Here is a 21418-nt window from a genome sequence, read left to right as displayed (position 1 = left end):
CTAAAAAACACAAAACAAAACAAAAAACCCAACACGTGAGTATCTATTTTATATATACACAGACCCTTGAACAACAGGGGTTTGAACTGTGCAGGTCTACTTACAGGAGGAGTTTTTTTTATAGTCTAGTATTATAAATGTATTTTCCTTCCTCATGATGTTTCTTCTTTCTAGCTGATTTTACTGCAAGAACACAGTATATAATATACATAACATATAAAATATGTGTTAAATGATGGTTTTTGGTAAGGCTTCCACTCAACAGTAGACTCTTAGTAGTTAAGTTTGGGGGAGTCAGAAGTTACAGATGGATTTTCAGCTGAGCAGTGGTTGGGCACCCTGAGCCCCCATGTAGTACAGGGGTCAACTGTGTAATATTATAATAGAAACATGTGTTAATACTTTAATAATATATATGAGAATATACATATGCACACACATATAAACATATATGTGTGTGTGTGTGTGTTTCTCCTAGGCATATTTCTTTCCCTAACACTGGGATAAAACATTCTCTAGTTTTTAAGTGTTCAAAAAAGTCAGAGATTAATGAAGGAAAAATACTACAACAGATAGGGAAGTTATAGATTTGGTACCAATTATATATATATTTTAAAGAGTTTATTAGTTTGACACAGAGAGAGAGAGAGAGAGAGGGAAAGAGCACAAGCAGGGGAAGCAGCAGAGGGAGAGGGAGAAGCAGGCTCCCCCCTAAGCAGGGAGCCTGATATGGGGCTCGATCCCAGGACCCTGGGATCATGACCTGAGCCAAAGGCAGACGCTTAACCAACTGAGCCACCCAGGCACCTCATCAATCATCTTTGTTAAACCATTCGAGTTTTGAAGGTCTCACAGAAACCATCTTGGTAGAAAAGTCGATAGTTACTCTAAGGACACTGAGTAAAAGCAACCACGTTATTCCCAGGGTTGGACATTCTCAGCCCTGAAGTCAGTGCTTCTCCTGAATGGTCCCAGCACAGCAGCATCAGCCTCACCTGCTAAAAATGCAAGTTCCTGGGCCCCATGTGGACTCACTGACTCAAGCACTTGGGGGGGGGCGCCTGCAATCAGCATTTTAAACAAACTCTCCAAGTGAGATGTAGGCTAGTGAGAGCCACTGCTGAAAGTTTTTCAAATTTGTAAAAAAATCAAAAGCAACAAAACCCTTTTCATTCTAGCAACATAAGACCTCTCTGTGATCAAACAAAATTCTAGACAGCCAGGAAAACCGTACCACGGGCCTTTGGAGAACATGACTGATTCTCAAATCCTTTCATTTCAGGGGTCATCAAACCACGGCTCATGGACCAAATTCAACCCTCCCCCCACCCCCATTTTGGAAGAAACCATGATTTTAACACACATTTTTTAAATCAAAAGAAGAATATTTCACAATACATACAAATTAAATGAAATTCAGATTACAGTGTCCATACATAAAGTTCTTTCTTAAAAAGATTTTTTAATTATTTGAGGGAGAGAGGGAGAGCGTGCATGCATGCAGGGGGAGGAGCAGATGGGGAGGGAGAGGGACAAGCAGACCCCACGCTGAGCACAGAGACCCACAGGAGCTCGATCTCAGGACCCTGTGGTCATGACCTCAAGGAAATCAAGTTTTAAGCTCAATAGACTAAACCACCTAGGCATGCCATACATAGTTTTTTCCAAAGGCAGCCTTGCTCATTCATTTACACATGCCTATATACAGCACTTTCTCACAACAGCATAGATGTGTCACTGATAGAAACTATTTGGCTGGGTGGCTCACATGGCTAAGCATCTGTCTTCAGCTCAGGTCATGATCTCGGGGTCCTGGGATCAAGTCCCTCATGGGTCTCCTTGCTCAGTGGGGAGTCTGCTTCTCCCTTCCCCTCTGCCTGCCCCTCCCCCTCCTTGTGCTCTTTCTCTCTCTCCCCCTGACAAATGAATAAAATCTTAAAAAGAAAAGAAAAGAAAAGAAAAGAACTAGTTGGCACGTAAAGTCAAGACTGGTTAGTTTCTGGACCTGTACAGACAGAGTTTGCCAATTTCTACTTTTATTTGATAACTAGAATCTACCAATCTGAAAACAAAATATAGGCAATCACAGTGATTTCTTTTAAAAATGCAATTTTCATTTTTAATTCTGCAGGCAAAGATCTAGCAGCTCAAAGAATCCTAAGGAAATTTAAATCAGATCCACTTTTATCTATAAAGTATATCAAATAACACATTGAGGGGCGCCTGGGTGGCTCAGTGGGTTAAGCCACTGCCTTCGGCTCAGATCATGATCCTGGGATGGAGCCCTGCATCGGGCTCTCTGCTCAGCAGGGAGCCTGCTTCCTCCTCTCTCTCTGCCTGCCTCTCTGCCTGCTTGTCATCTCTCTCTGTCAAATAAATAAATAAAATCTTAAAAAAAAAATAACCCACATTGAGCATCTGGAAATTGTTACTAATGATGCTACTTCCTCTCTTTGAATATTCTAGTAAGTGACAAAGAAGCGACTGGTAAATTTTAATGAAACACTCTCTCATGCCCCACCTGTTCTGAAAGCTACTTTAGCAACCCCCGCTGGCAGACCTTCACTCAGGTGGCGAACTTTGCCTGTCTTTGCCTGTCCTGAATGCTGCTCATGGTTTGCATTTCTTGGGCTTTCCACCGCAGCCGCCTTCCCCTCTTCCTCCGACGACTCTCCGGGCAAGAGCCTTCTTCCCTCTGATCTCCAACCTCTTGAATGTCTTCCAGGCTGAGTTCAGCTCTTATCACTCAGGACCTGCTCACCAGGATCCTGAAACTTTTATTCAATGCCCAGCGCGTGGCTGAAGCCTATTCTGTCCACATTCATCTTCACTTCTCTGATCCACTTGTATCTAAATGTCTGAGGTTCCTTGAGTACAGACAGATCCTTCTTTTAATTTCCAAGGCTTTAACACTCAATACAAAGAAAAGGATGCTTTCTCACCCCCACAAGAGTAAAACATGTAGTTCAGCTTTAAGTGATATTCAACTTATCTTGAAAATGGGAGCACCAAACTCTTGGCAGTTTGCTGTTAGAAGACCACATGGAACAGCTGAATAAATAAGTCTGGTCTTCAACTTTGTGGGGTTTGATCTTCAGGTCACTGTTTCTCTGTATTCAACTTCACATTTAAAGCACTCTTCTTTGGCTTTTAAATTAATGGACACATCCTCTTTGAGCCATGCAGACAAGAATATCCACTAAGGGGCAGTGTCACATAAACCTCCCTCTCTTGGTGTTTTGTAGTTATAAGGATTGGGACCTCCAAAGAAAACCAAACACAAATGCAGACCATGGCACTGCGGTTCCATTTAGGCAGCTGACTCGACTGTGCAATGGAGTCACGCACCTACCTTCAAGGACACCTGGGACATTTAGGACATCTTTGTGTGCATGAGGGAAAGTCTCCTTTCCTCCAGACAGCTGTGCCTGTGTGGCCCCAGGGTATGTGCTGGTTGAGTTGTGTGCACCCTGAATTTACACCTGCACTTGTGCCCTGGCTCCTCTCCAGCTTCATCTCATACAACACTTTCCTCTGGGCTCACTGAGCTCTGGACCTAGACTGCCCTCCAACAAGTCAAGCCCTTTCTTGCCTCTTGTCTTCACACAGGCTGTTCCCTCTATCTGGAATGCTTTAAAACAAGGATTGGAAATTGGTGTGCAGGGGGCCGCTTTTGGCAAACAGATACACTATCTGGTTTACAAAACATTTTCTAGGGGCACTTGGGTGGCTCAGTGGGTTAAGCACCTGCCTTCGCTCAGGTCATGATCCCAGCGTCCTGGGATTGAGCCCCACATCGGGCTCCCTGCTCAGCAGGGAGTCTGCTTCTCCCTCTGCTCCCAGCTAGTCCTTGCTCTAGCTCTCTCCAATAAAATCAAATCTTAAAAAAATTTTTTTTCTGAAATTTTTGATACAGCGGACATGTAAAACGTAGAAAATTTCACATGAAAATTATATTTCAGGGGCGCCTGGGTGGCTCAGCGGGTTAAAGCCTCTGCCTTCGGCTCAGGTCATGATCCCAGAGTTCTGGGATCGAGCCCCGCATTGGGCTCTCTGCTCAGCAGGGAGCCTGCTTCCTCTTTTCTCTCTCTCACTGCCTGCCTCTCCGCCTACTTGTGATTTCTGTCAAATAAATAAATAAAATCTTTTAAAAAAATTATATTTCAACTTAATTATCTCAAGCATCACTCTTTGAATGTTCTTTTTAAAAAAAACTGTTTTCTGGATAATCTTGGAAAACCAGAAGGTACAGCAACAGTGGGCTTCCTGCATCTGAGACGCAGCGGGGCTCCTTAGAGCAGATTTCTGGTGACACACCAGCCCCACCAGGCCCAGGGCACTGCTCTGACCCCTCCGGTGCTGGCACTCGCCCCCGCCCCATGTAAATAAAAGGGAGAAGGCAACCTTCTCTTCTTTCAGGGGGCAACTTACATACCGCCTTCTGCAGAGGCTTTTTCATCCTTTCCTAACCCCAGTTATCCTCATATTTTCCCCAACACAGTCACTGTTTTTTTTTTCATAGTGTTGATACAAATCTGCTGCTTTTATAGGTCAAAGATGGTTGGATACTGGCAATTTCACAACTCAGACTATTTCACAAACTTTTAATTACTCAGCCTGTGTTTCCTGTATTTCTGTAGAAAGTAAGTCTGTTAGGATAATGATCTGGTCTTACTGACTCTTACATTCTCAATGACCGATATGTACACTGTGCCTCGAGGGGAGTAGGTACTAAAATATCTGGGTGAATAAATGCAAGGACTCCTCCCACCAAAAGTTCCTTAGCAGCTCCAGAACATACACAAAATCCTGAGGTCTCTAGAATTAGCCCAAGTTCGAAGTGGACTTTTCTAATCCACACCCCAGGGCAGTCCTACCACTACTCAGCAGCGCCCCCTATTGGGTTCTAGAGCTGGCTTTGGTCCCGGACTTCAGTCTCTGCCCACAGCTAACACCCCTAGCTCTAGCATTAGAAATGACGTGGAAGGTGGGACCTTCCTGTGCAGAGAGCATTGAGACCACCACCCGACATCCACTGAGATGTTCCTTCAGCCTTAAAAGGAAGTGGGATGGGGTTGGGGAAGGGTGCTTGTTCCGGAGGTAACTGCTGGCGATCTCCACAGCGTCCGTAGGTTTGCAGATGTCTCCAACAGGCTGGCTGCTGCCCAGATGTTTGTACGTGTTCTCTTGTTTACTTGTCTCTTTGTCAAACTGTTTCTTAACTCCTCTGTTTCCTTCTCTAGACTATGAATTTTTGAAAGGATCTGTGAATCCGCAAGCTTCTTCAAGTATTAACACAAACATTTAATGTAGGTTCAGTCATTCAGGTGCTACACGGAAGGTAGACCTGGAGACAGACGTTCATTTGCCAGACATCATCTCATGGACTTGAGCAGGGGTGCCGGGTGGGGTCCTCATCAGTGTCCGCGTCAGATGTCTGGAGGTGACGGAGGACGCTGCCAGGAAGAGCATTTTCCTGCATATGCAGAAGTTTGTGGGAATAAGTTCCAGAAGACACTGTACTGGTAAGTGAAAAAAGAAAACACTTCTAATTGCAGGGCAAGTCCTCTTCTCAATTACCTTCCTGTTGGAAAACCAGTGTCCAATGCTGCGACAGATGTTTTTTCCTAGGACGCCAGCAGCCACCTGCATCGCTGTCATGGAGGGGCTGTGTGGCGCTCTCCGGGGGTCCATCCCCCCTCTTCCTGCTTCGGCAGTGCTCGAATGCCTTACTCTCATCAAGGTTCTGTACGAAAGGCGGTCTCTCTCCTTACATTCTACCTTGGCAGATTTCACTGGACATTCCATCCGCATTCCAAACTGCAGCTTTCCAAAAAGAAACGTCAGGGGCACAGACGTGACTGCTTCCCCTCATGATTTTCTAGGTTGCCCGACACCACTTTCCGAATCTCGAACTTCGTGCTTCTCGACCATAAACAAACAATCCCACCACAATCACTCCTGTTGTGCCTTCGTGTATTTGTGTAGGGAGTTCCTGCTGTCCAGAGAGTCTTCCTGTCTTTGTCCCCCTGATTAGGAATCACCCGATTCTTAACAACTTGGCTCAGGGATCGTCTCTCGCCCAGAGCCCTCCGGCAGGATGAGGGCCTTTCCTCCAGAGCGCCCACACTGTGCCCTGTTCACTCGGCAGCAACACCGAGCACGGCCCGTGCCAGTCCTGGCTCTGGGCCCGGAGGCCGGAGGGCTGCACCACATGCCTGTCTTCGGGGAGCTCAAGTTCTGGGGGAGAAGGCTGGCAATAAATGCTGCAGACATTTCAGTGATGTGAAAATGCTATACATTCAGCAGAAACCGGACTTCAAAATGTGAGTTCTGTAGGCTAGCGGTGCGCAACACCACACCTCCCGGTCAGCCACACCATCCCCAAGGTCACCAACCCATACACTGACGACCGTTCTGTACCCAACTATTCTGTCTCTGCCTCGTATAGCCTTCAGCCAATTACATGAGTCAACACTGGAGTACCACGTAGGCTTTGTGGTACACGATTTTGCCCGACTGCAGGCTCCTGTAAGAGTTCTGAGCCTGTCTGAGGTCAGCCCGGGGAAGCTAGGATGTTGGGCAAGTTAAGTGTATTAAATGCATTTTCCACTCCGGGTATTTTCAACTTACAATAGGCTTATCAGATGTAACCCCATATAAGCTGAGCAAGATCCACATACAAACATAAACATATAGTACGCTAGATGGTAAGTGCTATAGAGAAAGATAACAGAAAGACATGTGTAGGAAATACTGAGAAAGGTGCAATTTTAAATAAAGTGGTAAGGGAAGGCCACAGTGAGGGGACATTTAAGCAAAATCCTGGAGATCACATGGAAGTAAGTTAAATAAATATCTAGGGGGGAAAAGGCATATCAAGCTAAGGTAGTAAGAGCCCTGAGGTAGTTTAAAGATTAAGAAGGCAGCCAGTAGACTTCCATTTATGAGGAGAGGAAATCAATGAGGTCCAAAAGCAACAAGGGACCGGATCTTGGGCTCTGGATGCCACTGAGATTACGGCTTTTACTCTGAGATGGAAAGCCCCGAGAATTTTGAGCAGAAGTGGTAGGATCTGACTTACCTTTTAAGGCTGCTGTCTTAAAAAGAAACTGTAGACTAGCAAGATAGGAATCAAGAAAACCCATCAGAAGGCTCTAGCAACAACCCACGCAACCCTGGAGTAGGAATCGGGGGCCAGCTGGGGAGGATGCACAAAATGGTCATATTCTGGACACATTACGCACTTTGAAGATTGGGCCAACAGGTTTGTGGTTGGGTTGGATGCAGGTATGAAAAAAAAAGAAGAGTAATAGATACGGTCAAGGTTTGGGCCTGATTCACTGAAAGAATGGACTTGCCCTCCACTGACTGGGAAAAGGACAGAGACAGGAGCAAGCAGAGTGTAGCAGGAAGAGCCATGGAAAATGGCGACTACTATGGACTTCCGGGCCTTCCCGAGAAATCAGCCTAGAATTCACTGTGAGTCTCCTGGAAAAAGGGGAAGAAAGGGAGACCACAAGCCATGAAGGTCAAGGTTTCTTCTATCTCATTAACATGAAATATCATTAGCACTTTTGAACATCTAGGCTACATGCCCCACTCCCAATTATTTGTGGCCCAAGAAAATCATTTAAGAACTAGGTCAAAGTTTAAAGGCACAAGAGCAATTTTGGATCTAAAAAGAAAGTTCTGATATCAAAGTACATTTTCTTAACTTCAGAAAGACCACATTAGCACACTGAATTAAGAGAAGACGCACAAACACTGTAGCTTAGAAGTGTTTTTGAACAGGTTCAAAAAACCACTAAGTTGACCTACGTTCTTAAAACTGGAAAAAAAAAAAGAAACCCTCACAGAATCAAATTGCCTGTAATACTTTTTCTATTATTGTTTGGTGTCCTGGTAAAGTACCTTAGATCACTAAGTGTTTTACGAGGACCTGAGCTTGTTGTTGCTGTTTTAACAGAAATAGGCAAAAGCAGACTCAAACCCCTGAGGATATGGTAGCAATCAAAGGAAATCAAGAACCAAAAAGCCACCAACATACATTTAGAAAACCCTACCCTACTGACTGTTTTTTAAGTAACATTTTCTGACTACAGAATTTGAAGAAGTCAGAGAAATTTTAGTTATTGGCAGATCTTTCTCACTTGGGCCCCAAAAGTGAAATGTTAAAACCATTATAGCTGGGTCACCTACCTTTGAAGTAAACCTAATACACAGAAATTCAATTAAGGGAGAGGAGAAATGTCTATTTTCCTATTAAAGGTGCTTCCATAAGCACATATTACTATTTAAATTTGTTAAAGGTCAAAAGTACACCCACATTTAAATAAAACATAATCTCATAATTTTGGAATACCTAAAATACACAAGAGATATTGTCGACTTACCTCATGCCCTAGACTGTAACACAATTTCTTGGAATAAAACACAAGCAGTATTTGTGCAAGAATACGTGACAGTATTGTTTACCACAGCAAAGGGTTGGTAAAAACAAGAACGTTTCCCAGCAGTGATGCAGCAGCTGTACAATGAAATGCTACAGGAGTTTTGGACAATAGGTGATGATTTCCAAAACACACTGTGCAGTGAGAAGTGCACAACCATGCGTCCAGAAGGCTTGGGTGAACATGAGCCACAGTAAGTCCGTATGACACACACGCTTGGATACAGGTTACCTCCAACAGGAGGCACGGGTGGAAACAACAGTGACCTCTGGTAAGAGCTGGAGATCAGTGGATGGAGAAAGAAGGCTTTTTTGAGTGCTATTCTAGTCTAGCTATTGACTTGTTCCATGTTTCAGAGATCACTTATTTTTTAAAAATTCTAGTGATTTAACATTTTAAAATAAGGCTTTAGCCACAGTAGCTAAACAGCACCTAAAGTGCAGAGTACTCTTAGAATTCGGCAACTTCAACACATGATAAGCTAACACTGGAAGCCAATGAAAAACAGTTTTCCTAAAAACACTTGTAATTTAATACCTGCTTTCCTAGTTTTTTTTAACATTTTATTTATTTGAGAGAGAATGAGAGAGAAAGAAAGCGCACATGAGATGGGGGAGGGTCAGAGGGAGAAGCAGACTCCCCACTGAGCTGGGAGCCTGATGAGGGACTAGATCCTGGGACTCCAGGATCATGACCTGAGCCGGAGGCAGTCGCTTAACCAACTGAGTCACCCAGCACTTTCTTTTTTTTCTTTTTTAAACAATTTTCTTTAAGCATGGTGAAAAGTTTATTTTTGTTGTTTTTTAATAGAATAGGAAGGAATTGACAATAACTGGGCCACGTTAGTGTTTAAAAGTCTCCAAAGAAAAATTACCAAAAAATCTTGAAATACCTGTTTTCTGGGGACACCTGTGTGGCTCAGTTGGTTGAGCGGCTGCCTTTGGCTCAGATCATGGTCCTGGAGTCCCGGGACCGGGTCCTGCGTTGGGCTCCCTGTTCAGCAGGGGGGCTGCTTCTCCCTCTGACCCTCCCCTCCTTATACTCTCTCAAATAAATAAATAAAATCTTTTTTAAAAACCCTGTTTTCTCATGCTTTGTTATAAGCCATTATCATTATAAATTTACAAAACTCAACACAATTAACGAGGGTTTCAGAAGAAAACCCTACCTGTACTGCTGTACTGCTGAGGGAATATACATCCTAATATTTACTTAAGGTTAAAAAAAAAAAAGGTTTTGTAGTAAAAACTGCTAAACTTAATAGCAAGTTAAAACCAATAGAATGAAAATGTTCATTAATATTAAATTATGTGTCAATACTGGCTATCCTAATATAAACCATTATTAATAAGATGGCTTATATTAAATAAACTGTTGTAAGAAAATCAGACACATTTATGTTGGATGTTAAGGAATATGCAACTCCTCAGTGGCAGAGAAGCAAGTTAACAAATCTAAAATATTAGCTAGCCTGCCTAGTGATGAATTTATAAACTTTACTGCTCCCCAAGCTGCTGTCATTTTATAAATGAAGAAAACACTTCCCGGCCAAATCACTCAAGTCGGTATCATGCTTCTTATTTGCTAATTAGGACCTAGTAAGCAACCTCTAACTTAACTCCCAACTAACTTTCCAACATTTTATTGCACCTTTACTTCTGCTATTTACTACTTGACTTTCTACATCTCAGTTTGGGTCCATGGCTCAACTCCGTGACTTGACTACCATTTCGACAACAGAGTCAAAGGGCCTCAGCCAACCCCTAACTGTGCGTTGCACAAACAGCAATCAACCCCTAACTGTGCGTTGCACAAACAGCAATTGCTTTGCAAATCCCTGGCAGAATGAATGTGCAAGTACATATGTAATAGTCTTATCACTTTATGGAAAAAAGCCATGCCTCCTTTGTCTCCCATGCAGCATTCCCTTCGTAACACCACTGAACTGAAAGATTTTTAAATTTCTCATGTCTAAAGCCTAAAGCACAATGGCTCAAAAATAAAAGGTGGTAGAGAACATTTTCTTACCTGAAAGCATCAGACCAGTAATCGAGAAGATACATTCACTTCCAGTTCTAATGCTTGAGAACACCCCAACAATGTTAATGCCTGTATTCCCCCTAAAGATGCAAAACTACTTTTCCAATGAATACATTTTCTATACACTTTGATGCAGAGCCTCTAATACAGTCTATGTCTCCCAACGTCTTTATAAACATCCTTAAAGCATCAGCTTATACTATAAGCTGATATATATAATATAATGTGGCCCAGCATATAATACTAGACTATACAGTATACAGATGATTAGGTTCTAGGTTCTCATTCTATGGTTTATTAAAAACACTGTTTGATACCACATTTGCAAATACTATTTAGAAAGTAAAGAGACCTTGGAATTATTTCCTTTTACATACACTGAAATATTTTATGTGAAAGTACAGAAAGTACTTTTATTTATTTTCCTTTTTCAAAGATTTTATTTATTTATTTGTCAGAGAGAGCGAGTGAGCGAGCACAGGCAGACAGAGTGGAAGCAGAGACAGAGACAGAAGCAGGCTCCCCACTGAGCAAGGAGCCCCATGTGGGACTCGATCTCAGGACAACAGGATCATGACCTGAGTCGAAGGCAGCCGCTTAACCAACTGAGCCACCCAGGTGTCCCTGAAAGTACTTTTAAAACACAAATTAAGGGGCACCCGGGTGGCTCAGTTGGTTAAGCATCTGCCTTCAACTCAGGTCCTGGTCCCAGGGTCCTGGGATCAAGCCCCACATTGGGCTCCCTGCTCCTCGGGAGACCGGTTTCTCCCTCTTCCACTCCCCCTGCTGTGTTTTCTCTCTCGCTGTCTCTCTCTCTGTAAAATAAATGAATAAATAAAATCTTTTAAATAAATAAAATAAAACACAAATTTAAAAGTTGTAACATTCTACATTCAAGCTACAATGGTAAGGTATTGTATCTTAAAGTTAGTGGAAAAGAAAACCATCCACTTGCAACTTAGATTACCAAAAGACTGTACTTCCTTATGTCCAAAAACTTTTATGGCCTAAAAATTAATTAGTAAAGTATATTAGGAATTATCTGGGGAAAACAAAAAGTAAGAAAAACCCTAATGTATTATTTGGGCATAAACAGATGAATCAAATCCTACCTCCAGCAAAAGCCACACAGATGAAGCATAATCAAATCTTAACTTTTAAAACCTCAACTTTTAGAGTGCTTGGGTAGCTCAGTTGGTTAAATGTCTGCCCTCAGCTTAGGTCATGATCCCAGGTCCTGGGATCGAGTCCCGCATCAGGCTCCCTGCTGAGTGGGGAGTCTGTTTCTCCCTCTGCTTGCCACTCCCCACTGCTTGTTCTCTCTTTCTTTCTTGGGCAAATAAAAGCAAAAAAAAAAAAAAAAAAAAAGAGCGGGGGGGGGGTAAAATCTCAACTTTTAAAAACCTACAGAAATTTCCAAAGTTGTTCAAAGCTGTCACAGCCAGTGAATAATTTCATATGTATATTCTGAAATAATCGACAATCTGAGTTGTTTGGTAAGTAATTTGACCCCTTCATACTGATCTGAAAGGACTATTTTTCTAAGTCCTTAAAACCTATTTAAAAAAATCCTCTTTCTTCCAGTCACTACATCATCAGGACCAATGGGAAGCAGAAACGACACTGACGCCACGATTGCTGTAAATGCACTCTGCGTTAATAGTTTTTTTTTTTAAGACTTTATTTATTTGAGAGAGAGTAAGACAGAGAGATAGAGAATGAGCCAGAGGAGAAGCAGAGGGAGAAGCAGTCTCTCCGCTGAGCAGGGAGCCCAATGTAGGGCTCGATCCATTAGGTTCGATCCCAGGACTCTTGAGATCATGACCTGAGCCAAAGGCAGACGATTAACTGTCTGAATTACCCAGGTGCACCTGCATTAAGTTTTCTTATGTTTCTTGTTTATAACAAGTATTAGTGATTCAAAATACATGGATATTAACCTTGGTCAGGCATTACATCAAAGTGTCTGAATCAGATTCCAGAGAAATATGCTGAAACAGACCATCAACTTCAGAACTCTGTAACTGCTAATAAAAACTGGAGTACAGGGGCACCTGGGTGGCCCAGTAAGTTAAGCGTCTGACTCTTGGTTTTGGTTCAGGTGGTGATCACAGGATTATGAGATTAAGCCCAGCACAGAGTCTGTTTAAGACTCTCCCTTTCGGGCGCCTGGGTGGCTCAGTGGGTTAAGCCGCTGCCTTCGGCTCGGGTCATGATCTCAGAGTCCTGGGATCGAGTCCCGCGTCGGGCTCTCTGCTCAGCGGAGAGCCTGCTTCCCTCTCTCTCTCTGCCTGCCTCTCCATCTACTTGTGATTTCTCTCTGTCAAATAAATAAATAAAATCTTAAAAAAAAAAAAAAAGACTCTCCCTTTCCCTCTGCACCCCCAACCACTGCATTGTCTCTGTAAAATAATAAGTAAACCTTAAAAAACAAAACAAAACAAAACTGGGAGAGTGTAAGACCTGGTATTAGCACTCAGAATCCAATCGATTTGTTCTTGAACGTCTTTCAATTTTTATTCTTTTTGTGCCACTGAAGAAACTCTCCAAAAGGTCACAGATAAAAGAATGAAAACAGAGGTTTCAACTGTCCTCAAAGAGATCATGTAGAAAATAAGCAGAAGAAAAAATATTAATTACACATAGCAAATATGAGAATAAATTACATCTAGATATTTCCTTTAAATTCTCAGACGGCAGTAATACAATTCTTTACCATGACCACAGCCTTTCTTCAGGCTAATTACTGGATATGAAGTTCTTTACTAAGCTTTCCTTACATATCCACACTCTCTAGTATTATATCTTACTCAGCAGCACGAATTCTCCTCTGGAGCAAAGTTTAGTTATTGTTCCCTTAGTAACTGTGTTCCCAAAAAGCACCAGATGTCTTCAAATCAAACTAAACCACCTCAGCACAGGAGTCAAGGCTCCATAAACTCCTGGCCTAGCCTACCCTGACCTCACCATCCTGCTGTCTGTGCACAGTGAAATCACATTTCCTACCTGTCAAGACAGCCTACTCTTTATAGACTCGAACCACTGTACAAAACCATCCTCTACTTTACATCTTTTCAGGAACACTTTAGTCAAAAGATGTTTTTCTCCTTAAAAAACATGCACAACAAAAGAAAATATACGTTGACTTCATTAAAATTACATGCTTTTGTGCAACAAAGAAAACACTATCAAAAATGTGAAAAGACAACCCAAAGAATGGAAGAGAATACTTGCAACTCCTCTATCTAGCAAGGAATTATTTACAACTCATATTATCTGACAAGGGATTAAAATCCAGAATACATAAAACCAAAAAAACCCCTCAATTTTAAAGTAGACAAAACATGAATAAATGCTTCCACAAAGAAAGTATATATCTGGTGAATAAGCACATGAAAAGATGTTCAGTATCAGAGAATTGCATCAAAGGGAAATGATCAAAACTGCAATGAGATACCACTTCACCTATTAGGATGGCCATTCTCCAAAACAAAACAAAAAAACCAAAAAATAACAGTTGTTGGTGAGGATGTGGAGAAACTGAACCCTTATGCATTTGCTGATGGGACTGTAAAATGGAGCAGTGGCTGCACAGATAACATGGCAATTCCTCAAAAAATTAAATATAAGATGATCATGATTCAGCAATTCTACTTCTGAATATGTACCCCAAAGAACTGAAAACAGGGGCTAGAACAGATATTTGTGTACCAATGTACACAGCAGCACTGTTCATAAGTCAAATGTGGACACAATCTAAATGTCCACTGACAGATTTTTTTAAAAACATGGTGCATATATATATATATATATATACATATTATATATAATATGTATATACATACACACACACACACACACACATACACTGGGATATTAACCAGCCTTTGGAAAGAGTGAAATTCTGATACATATAACATGGATTAACCTTGAAAACATTATGCTAAGTGAAGGACGTCAGACACAAAAGGACAAACGTGAGTAACTAAAGCAGTCACTTTCAGAGGACAGAAAGTATGAAAGTGGCAGTAACCAGGGTCTGGGAAGATGGAGGGATGGAATGAGTGTTTGGTACAGATTCTATTTGGCATGATGAGAAAGTTCTGGAGATGAACAGCTGGCGACAGCTGTACAACATGAATGTAGTTAATGTCACTGAACAGTACATACTTGAAAACAACTAAAATAGTAAATTTTATGTTTTATATATTTTAACAACTAAAAAAATGAAGATTCAACTGAAAACTGACTCCATGAAACTTCTAACATTTAACACAAATATTAAGAATTACTATGCTTGACTGGTGTGTCAGTAGGATACAAAACGAGTTTTACTACAAAGATAGAAAAACTTTTGCAATTAGGCACTTTTTAAAAGATATCTTTAAATACAGTGTTTAGGGCGCCTGGGTGGCTCAGTGGGTTGAGCGGCTGCCTTCGGCTCGGGTCATGATCTCAGGGTCCTGGGATTGAGCCCTGCGTCGGACTCTGCTCAGCAGGGAGCCTGCTTTCCTCTCTCTCTCTCTGCCTGCCTCTCCATCTACTTGTGGTCTCTCTCTCTCAAATTAAAAAAAAAAAGCTTTAAATACAGTGTTTAAAATTCAACTGATGCAATAAAAATTAAGTAATTCATCCGGGAATAAGCAAACTTGAAAAACTAGACTCTCATTCTTATTCTCACCCTTATTCATTAATTTCTTCTACTGACCTTCTTTATGCTATAGTTTCTTTCATCATACAACTGTATCTTTTATCCAAAACAGCTAAAATTTTAAAGTAAACAATGACATAAATGGAGTCATAGTACAGGATTCCAGTGCTAGACTTGAATTACAGAGACTTTTCAGTTTAAACCAAAAGAAAGGGAGGGAGGAGGTATTGCCTTCTAAGTCTAAAATACACGTGCATTTCTAGGTCTAACACATAAGTTAAGACATTTTAACTTGAAAAAAAAAATTAAAAGGGTTATCATAGCATATGCTGTAACACAACAAAGAATTCCACATAATGAATCCACATTTTATCAAAAGGAATTTTTCCAAGGACCATCACCTAAATTTCAGAGATTCTGATGCCGTATTATCAGTAGGAAGACAGACATTAGCTCTTTAGATTCAGTCAACAGTACTGAAAACCAGTATAACTACTTTTAGGAGTAAACTAAATGACATGCATAAATATCAAAGTGAATCTTAATTTTTTAAAATGATCATTAAATAAAAGTGAACAACTGAAACCAAGTAATAAAAATAATAAATTACATGGATGGAAGCAACTGACTTCATATAAGCACGGAGGAATCTGGGCATACAAACACCACGAATCAACAAAGTGATGCTGCCATCTTAAGAGAAATCTAGTATTTTATCAGATTAATGCAAATGATCTAAGAGGTAAGAGAAATTAGAATTGAAACTTTCACATTGTAAGACAGTCCAAAACAGAATCACCATGATTCTAATCTTGCTGCCATATGTAGAGTATAGCATATAAAAATATAACAGCTAAATTAAGGTCTTTAAATTAGAATCTGGAAAACTCCAGAGCCAAACATAAACCTGAATTTAAAAGATGTGCCATTGGGTAATTATCTCAGTCATAACTTTTTACCTTAAAATTCTGTCGTTAAATGATGGCTACTCCAACTCCTAAAGCAATATATGTAATCTGAAATCAGGTAACTCTTGTATCACAGAGTTTAAGGGAAGTCAAAATACGGAGGCAACAAAGCAAGGAGTCAGGATCTTTCTGGAAGGAAAATGGCAGCTCTTAAAATCTTGAAAGATGGATGTATTAAGAGGTAGGTCCAGTAGGAAAAAATGGGAGTTAAGATTTTTTCTTAAAAGAAGAAAAGTCAAGGATGAGAATGTGATAAGCTTTAATATGTGGAATATGGGAAATACTTTAATATGTGAAATACTATATGAGCCAAGGTCTCCTCACCACCAGTGTTGAATGTGAGGATTGCCTTGACATTTTATGAAGTTATGGGAACATCTGCAGAATCCACTGAACTTTTCAAATGTACTAGAATGTTGCCCTTTTACATAAGAAACCACAATAGTGTATTTGATAGATTATCTTCTAATTACAAAAATGAAGTGCAGAAAAAGAAAATGCTTGAGTTCTGCTCATCTAAAAAACTTAAAACGCCTGGGTGGCTCAGTTGGGTGGACGACTGCCTTTGGCTCAGGTCATGATCCCAAAGTCTCGGGATCGAGTCCCGCATCGGGCTCCCAGCTCCACAGGGAGTCTGCTTCTCTCTCTGACCTTCTCCTCACTCAGTTCTCTCTGTCTTTCTCTCAAATAAATAAATAAAATCTTAAAAAAAAAAAACAACTTAAAAGAGGAAGGGGTCCAAAAAAAAAAAAAAAAGGGATCTACGAGTATAGCTAGCTCCCTATTAAAAAGATTCCCTTATCCTTCTTAAGGATATCTAAATTTTGGTTTATTAATCAGTTCAGCAAATTAATGATAAAGGCTAGAATTCTTTAAACTTAAAACTTAAAGCTTAACAGTTTACAGCTTTAGATTAAAAAAAAAAAAAAACCTATTGTTTTTCTCATGCATACATAGAATGGGATGTTTCTGAATCTAAAAAATTTTCACTTTCATTTCTACAAATGTCACTAATCAACAAAGTAATAAAAATTGAGACAGAAACTAGGGACATTTTTTATTTTTAATCCTAACACTAATACTGAAATTCTTCTCTAATAAGCACCCCTCTAATAATCACTAGGAATGAGAATTCTAATATAGTCTAAGACAACTTTGTAAGTGGTAATTGTAGTTCTTAAAGAAAAACTGTAGAAATAAGGCAATCCTATAAAATTCCCCTTTCTTTTCTGAAAAGACTGGAATAAAGAAATCACTACCTGACTTTGAGAAAAAAATAATCAAGTGACAGTTAACAGTTCAGTTTACTATAAACTGAGCAGACGCTCAGCTTTTCCTTTTAGAACAGATTTATGACTTAAGAAGAATAATCTTTATGTTAAAAATCAGGAAGAAGCTTTTAAAGACAATAACCTTCTAGATTTATGGTAACTGTGCTGTAATGTCACTTAAAAATACAAATATGTATTTAAATAAATGCACTTGGTATATAGTTCTTTAAAGAACATTTGTATTTTAATAGCAAGATTAATCAATGACAATGAAACTATATCTTCTTTAGGAAAAATAAACTATAAACAATATACAATTAAAGCAATGACTGGAAATCCTAAATGATTTCTGTTATCAAGAGAGTTAACAATTTAATTTTTCACAAAATTAATAATCACTATTACTTCCATACCAAAAGAGGTATAATTTGGCGGAAGATAAATCTGTGAGGATTTTGCAATTTTTCCCTATCCATTTCTCACTTTTAAGATGTGATGATTCATGGGTCTTATAGAGAATCTAATTTTGAGAAATATAAAAAAAATCCATGTTAAATAACAACAGTGGACCTTGAAGCCATGAGCTTTTGTCACTTTATTGTTAACCAATGAATGTTATCCAAAATTATAGATGTAATTGTAACTTAATTGTACAACACAAAATTATGCTAATGGTAAAAGTCTGTTGGAATTTACCAAATACTCATTAATATATTTTACATTGCTATATGAACATGTGCTCTCAACTGCTAATAAGAGTTATAACTGGTTTAATCACTATGAAACCATATTGCAAATAGTTGTTCCTGTTTAGAAAAATTCACACAGCTTTAAAAATGGATTAAATCCATTTTAATCCTAATCTACAAATAGATTATAAACAGCAAATATAACTGGTAGTTTTCCAACACTGATATCAAACTGATGTAGCAATGGTAGTGCACACAATTCAAAATGTAGAAAATTAATAAAAATCCAATGGAAGTCCAAGTTTCCACTTATGGCAATGGCCCTGATGCTTTGGAACAGTGAACACTTATGCTTTAAAGCATGAAGAGCAGAGTTCACCATCTATTTCTCTAATGTGCTGCAAGGAGAAATATTTTCTTCTGCAGTGTTTTGAAGCATGTGCACAACTACCATACAACAGTCACTTCAAGGTTATTAACCAGTTATCTTTTGTCCTACAAAGTCCAAAAAAAATATATTAAGCGAAGCCTTTCCTTTTCATGTCTGCCCAGATTAATCCTTTTATAGTTAGCAAAATCAAAAAAGCACAAGAGATATTTTCAGACACAACTTGAATCTACTGTGCATGAAAAATGCTTAACAAAATGGCAATTTTAATAGATAAATGTAAATTTGAGTGCATAATACCAAATGAAAAGTAGCTGAACCACACAGAGAAAACAAGGCTTTCCTTATCTCCAAGTCTAGATGTTTTACAATAAAGAAAATACCAGAACATGTAAATATTAGAACATCTTTCAACTGGAAAGATTTCTTAAGACATAACTGAACTCAATATAACCTAAAATTATAATTTCTAAAGTAGGATTAACAAACCAAATTTACGTATTTTTAGCTAGAGAATGAAAAAAATAAGCACAATGATTTAGAAACCAAATCTGCTGAAATGATTATGTAACAATTATATCAAGAAATGAAGGTACAGACATTCATATGCTACAAGGGCAAATCTCTCTCACACACACACACATACACACACACACACACACACACACACACACACACACACACTCTCTCTCTCTCTCTCTCTCTCTCTCTCTCTCCCTCTCTCTCTCTCTTCCTTGGACATACAATATCCCTCCAAGAGAGCTGGTCCTGCAATTAAGCTCAACAAAGGCAGTTAAAAATTTAGCACTCTAAGATATTCTGAAGGAAATCTCAGAAATACTCCTTGCATGATTGAAAGTACTGGTATGTATTTTAGAACACAGAGCTTACACACTCCACTGGGTTGGAACAAAGAATCACCACAGGTGTAGGAGTGAGGTAGTATTACTGTCCCCTCCTTGGAACTGATGTTTTCATGTGCTGCCCTTCCAGAAAGGTCCAGGGTTGATTTTTGTTTTTGTTTTTGTTTTTTTATGATTACAATAAGTTACCAACAAATGATTTTTTTTTAATTAAACACCTGTTTCTCTAACAGACTTCTTTATCTTTCAGAGATAATTACTATTTGCAGGTAGTGTTTCATCAATAAATTCTCCCAGGGAACTACTACCTGCTGTCTACACCTTTGTGAACAGTAAGCAAAGAAAACCAAAAGACGAAAGGAGATGAAACCCCAATCAATTCGGCTGTCGAAGATGACTGTAATTAAGTAGGCAAATATCAAATATCCAATAATATAGCTGGGACTTAAAACATTAACCACCAGCTGCATCCTACACTATTAAACATTCTAATCCTTTTCATGATTCATATCTGTCTTCTACACAATTATCAAAGACTGTCTAACCTGTTGCCTACCTTCATTTTAGCCATGCCGATGACCTGTATGATGGCAGAATGATGGCTATCAGCACAGCAAGGAGAAGGGCACGCTGGGGAAATATGAGTGAGACAGAATGTGGAAATACACATAGGCAAAATATGGAAGGGGCAAAAGAAAACAGGGCGCTCCAGCTAACCACTCATAAAGTCACCATCATCCTTTGAACTGTACAAAGTGCTGAAATCACGCATACACATTTGTCAGACATGATCCTTAGTGTTAATCTCCAACAGAAAAAGAAAACAATGGAAACTGAAAATGTGACAGGAGGCGATGGAACGCTGTCCTCCACTCCCTGGGCCAAAAGGAAAAGAAAATCAAGCATGACATTACACTGCCTTAATGCTGAAGAGCTCCCCTCAAGTATGTCTTTAGCCACCACAGTCAATTGGTGTAAGTGCTTTGGCAAGGTGGGATGCGTTCCATCACATCTGCAAAGGCCTGCTTTTCTCTGTTGGTGGTTCAGCTTATGAAGAACACGTATGCAAAATAACAGCTCTCACATGGCTTCAAACTCATCAATCCGCTGCTTGGTGTTGCCTTGTCGAATCTGCCGCAGAGTCTTGTACTTATCACGGCCGGCTTTAACATTCTCAGCGTGAAGAACATCATTTTGTGTTTTCTTGGTTTCATCCCTGGCTTGGGCCAATTCTGAACTTAGTGCCTATAGGTAAGAAAGAAAAAAATGACTTATTTTTTTTGGTAGGTTTTAGAAAGATTATGAAAAAGTTTTAAAGACAAAAATACACAAATCACAAATCTTACATTTTCCCATAGTCAAATTCCCCTTGTCACAAAACTGTTTTGTCATAGCACAGGTAGAGGTGAGGGAAGAGTACCCTCCTTGCATTTCATTTCTCCACTCATCAACCATGATGACTTTGTGTACTATTCTACATTTCCTTAACTTTCTCATACAATACTTGAAATAACTTACAAAAAAAGAGTTCAATGGAAATATTACAGAATGCTATTTTAAGATCTGAAATCTATGCTGTCAGAGAAACTTTCTCCAAAGTCTTTATTAAAACTCCCCGATCACTTTTTATTACTATTTAAAGATTTCACCAATTAAAAAATTAGAGAACTTATATGGAAAAAAGGTCTAATAAAGTTAAAATTTCCTATTTTGGTTTAATTATGTGCTTTTAATACACTGATCTTTTGCCATTATAAAATGTGAACAAATAATTCAGATTATGTAATGTCATACAGGTAGTCTATTATATGTTTTTAATGCAAACTTCACTGGTTAAAAACTAAATTTATTTGTCTTTTAAAATTAGCATTAAGGGGTGCCTGGGTGGCTCAGTGGTTGGTTCCCTGCTTTCAGCTCAGGTCATGATCTCAGAGTCCTCGGATCGAGCCCCGCATTGGGCTCTCTGCTCAGCAGGGATACTGTTCCCCCTCTCTCTCTGCCTGCTTGTGATCTCTCTCTGTCAAATAAATAAATAAAATCTTAAAAAAAAAAAAAGACAGCATTAAAATACTTCCTACCTTTTAACGTTGAGTCA

General features: G+C 39.6%; 1 protein-coding gene across 2 annotated transcripts in view; it reads right to left on the bottom strand.

Annotated features, from left to right (window-relative positions):
- Positions 1-21418, bottom strand: part of RDX (radixin) — a 90842-nt gene that overhangs the window by 9996 nt on the left and 59428 nt on the right. For both annotated transcript variants that reach the window (XM_059417782.1, XM_059417791.1), the window contains exon 15: positions 20408-20568. In XM_059417782.1, the coding sequence (XP_059273765.1) occupies positions 20408-20568 (161 nt within the window). The remainder of the gene's footprint in view (positions 1-20407; positions 20569-21418) is intronic.

Source organism: Mustela nigripes, chromosome 1 (assembly GCF_022355385.1).
Source record: "Mustela nigripes isolate SB6536 chromosome 1, MUSNIG.SB6536, whole genome shotgun sequence".
Taxonomy (NCBI): Eukaryota; Metazoa; Chordata; class Mammalia; order Carnivora; family Mustelidae; genus Mustela; species Mustela nigripes.
Note: the sequence above shows the minus strand (reverse complement) of the source record. Positions and strands in the feature narration are given on the sequence as shown.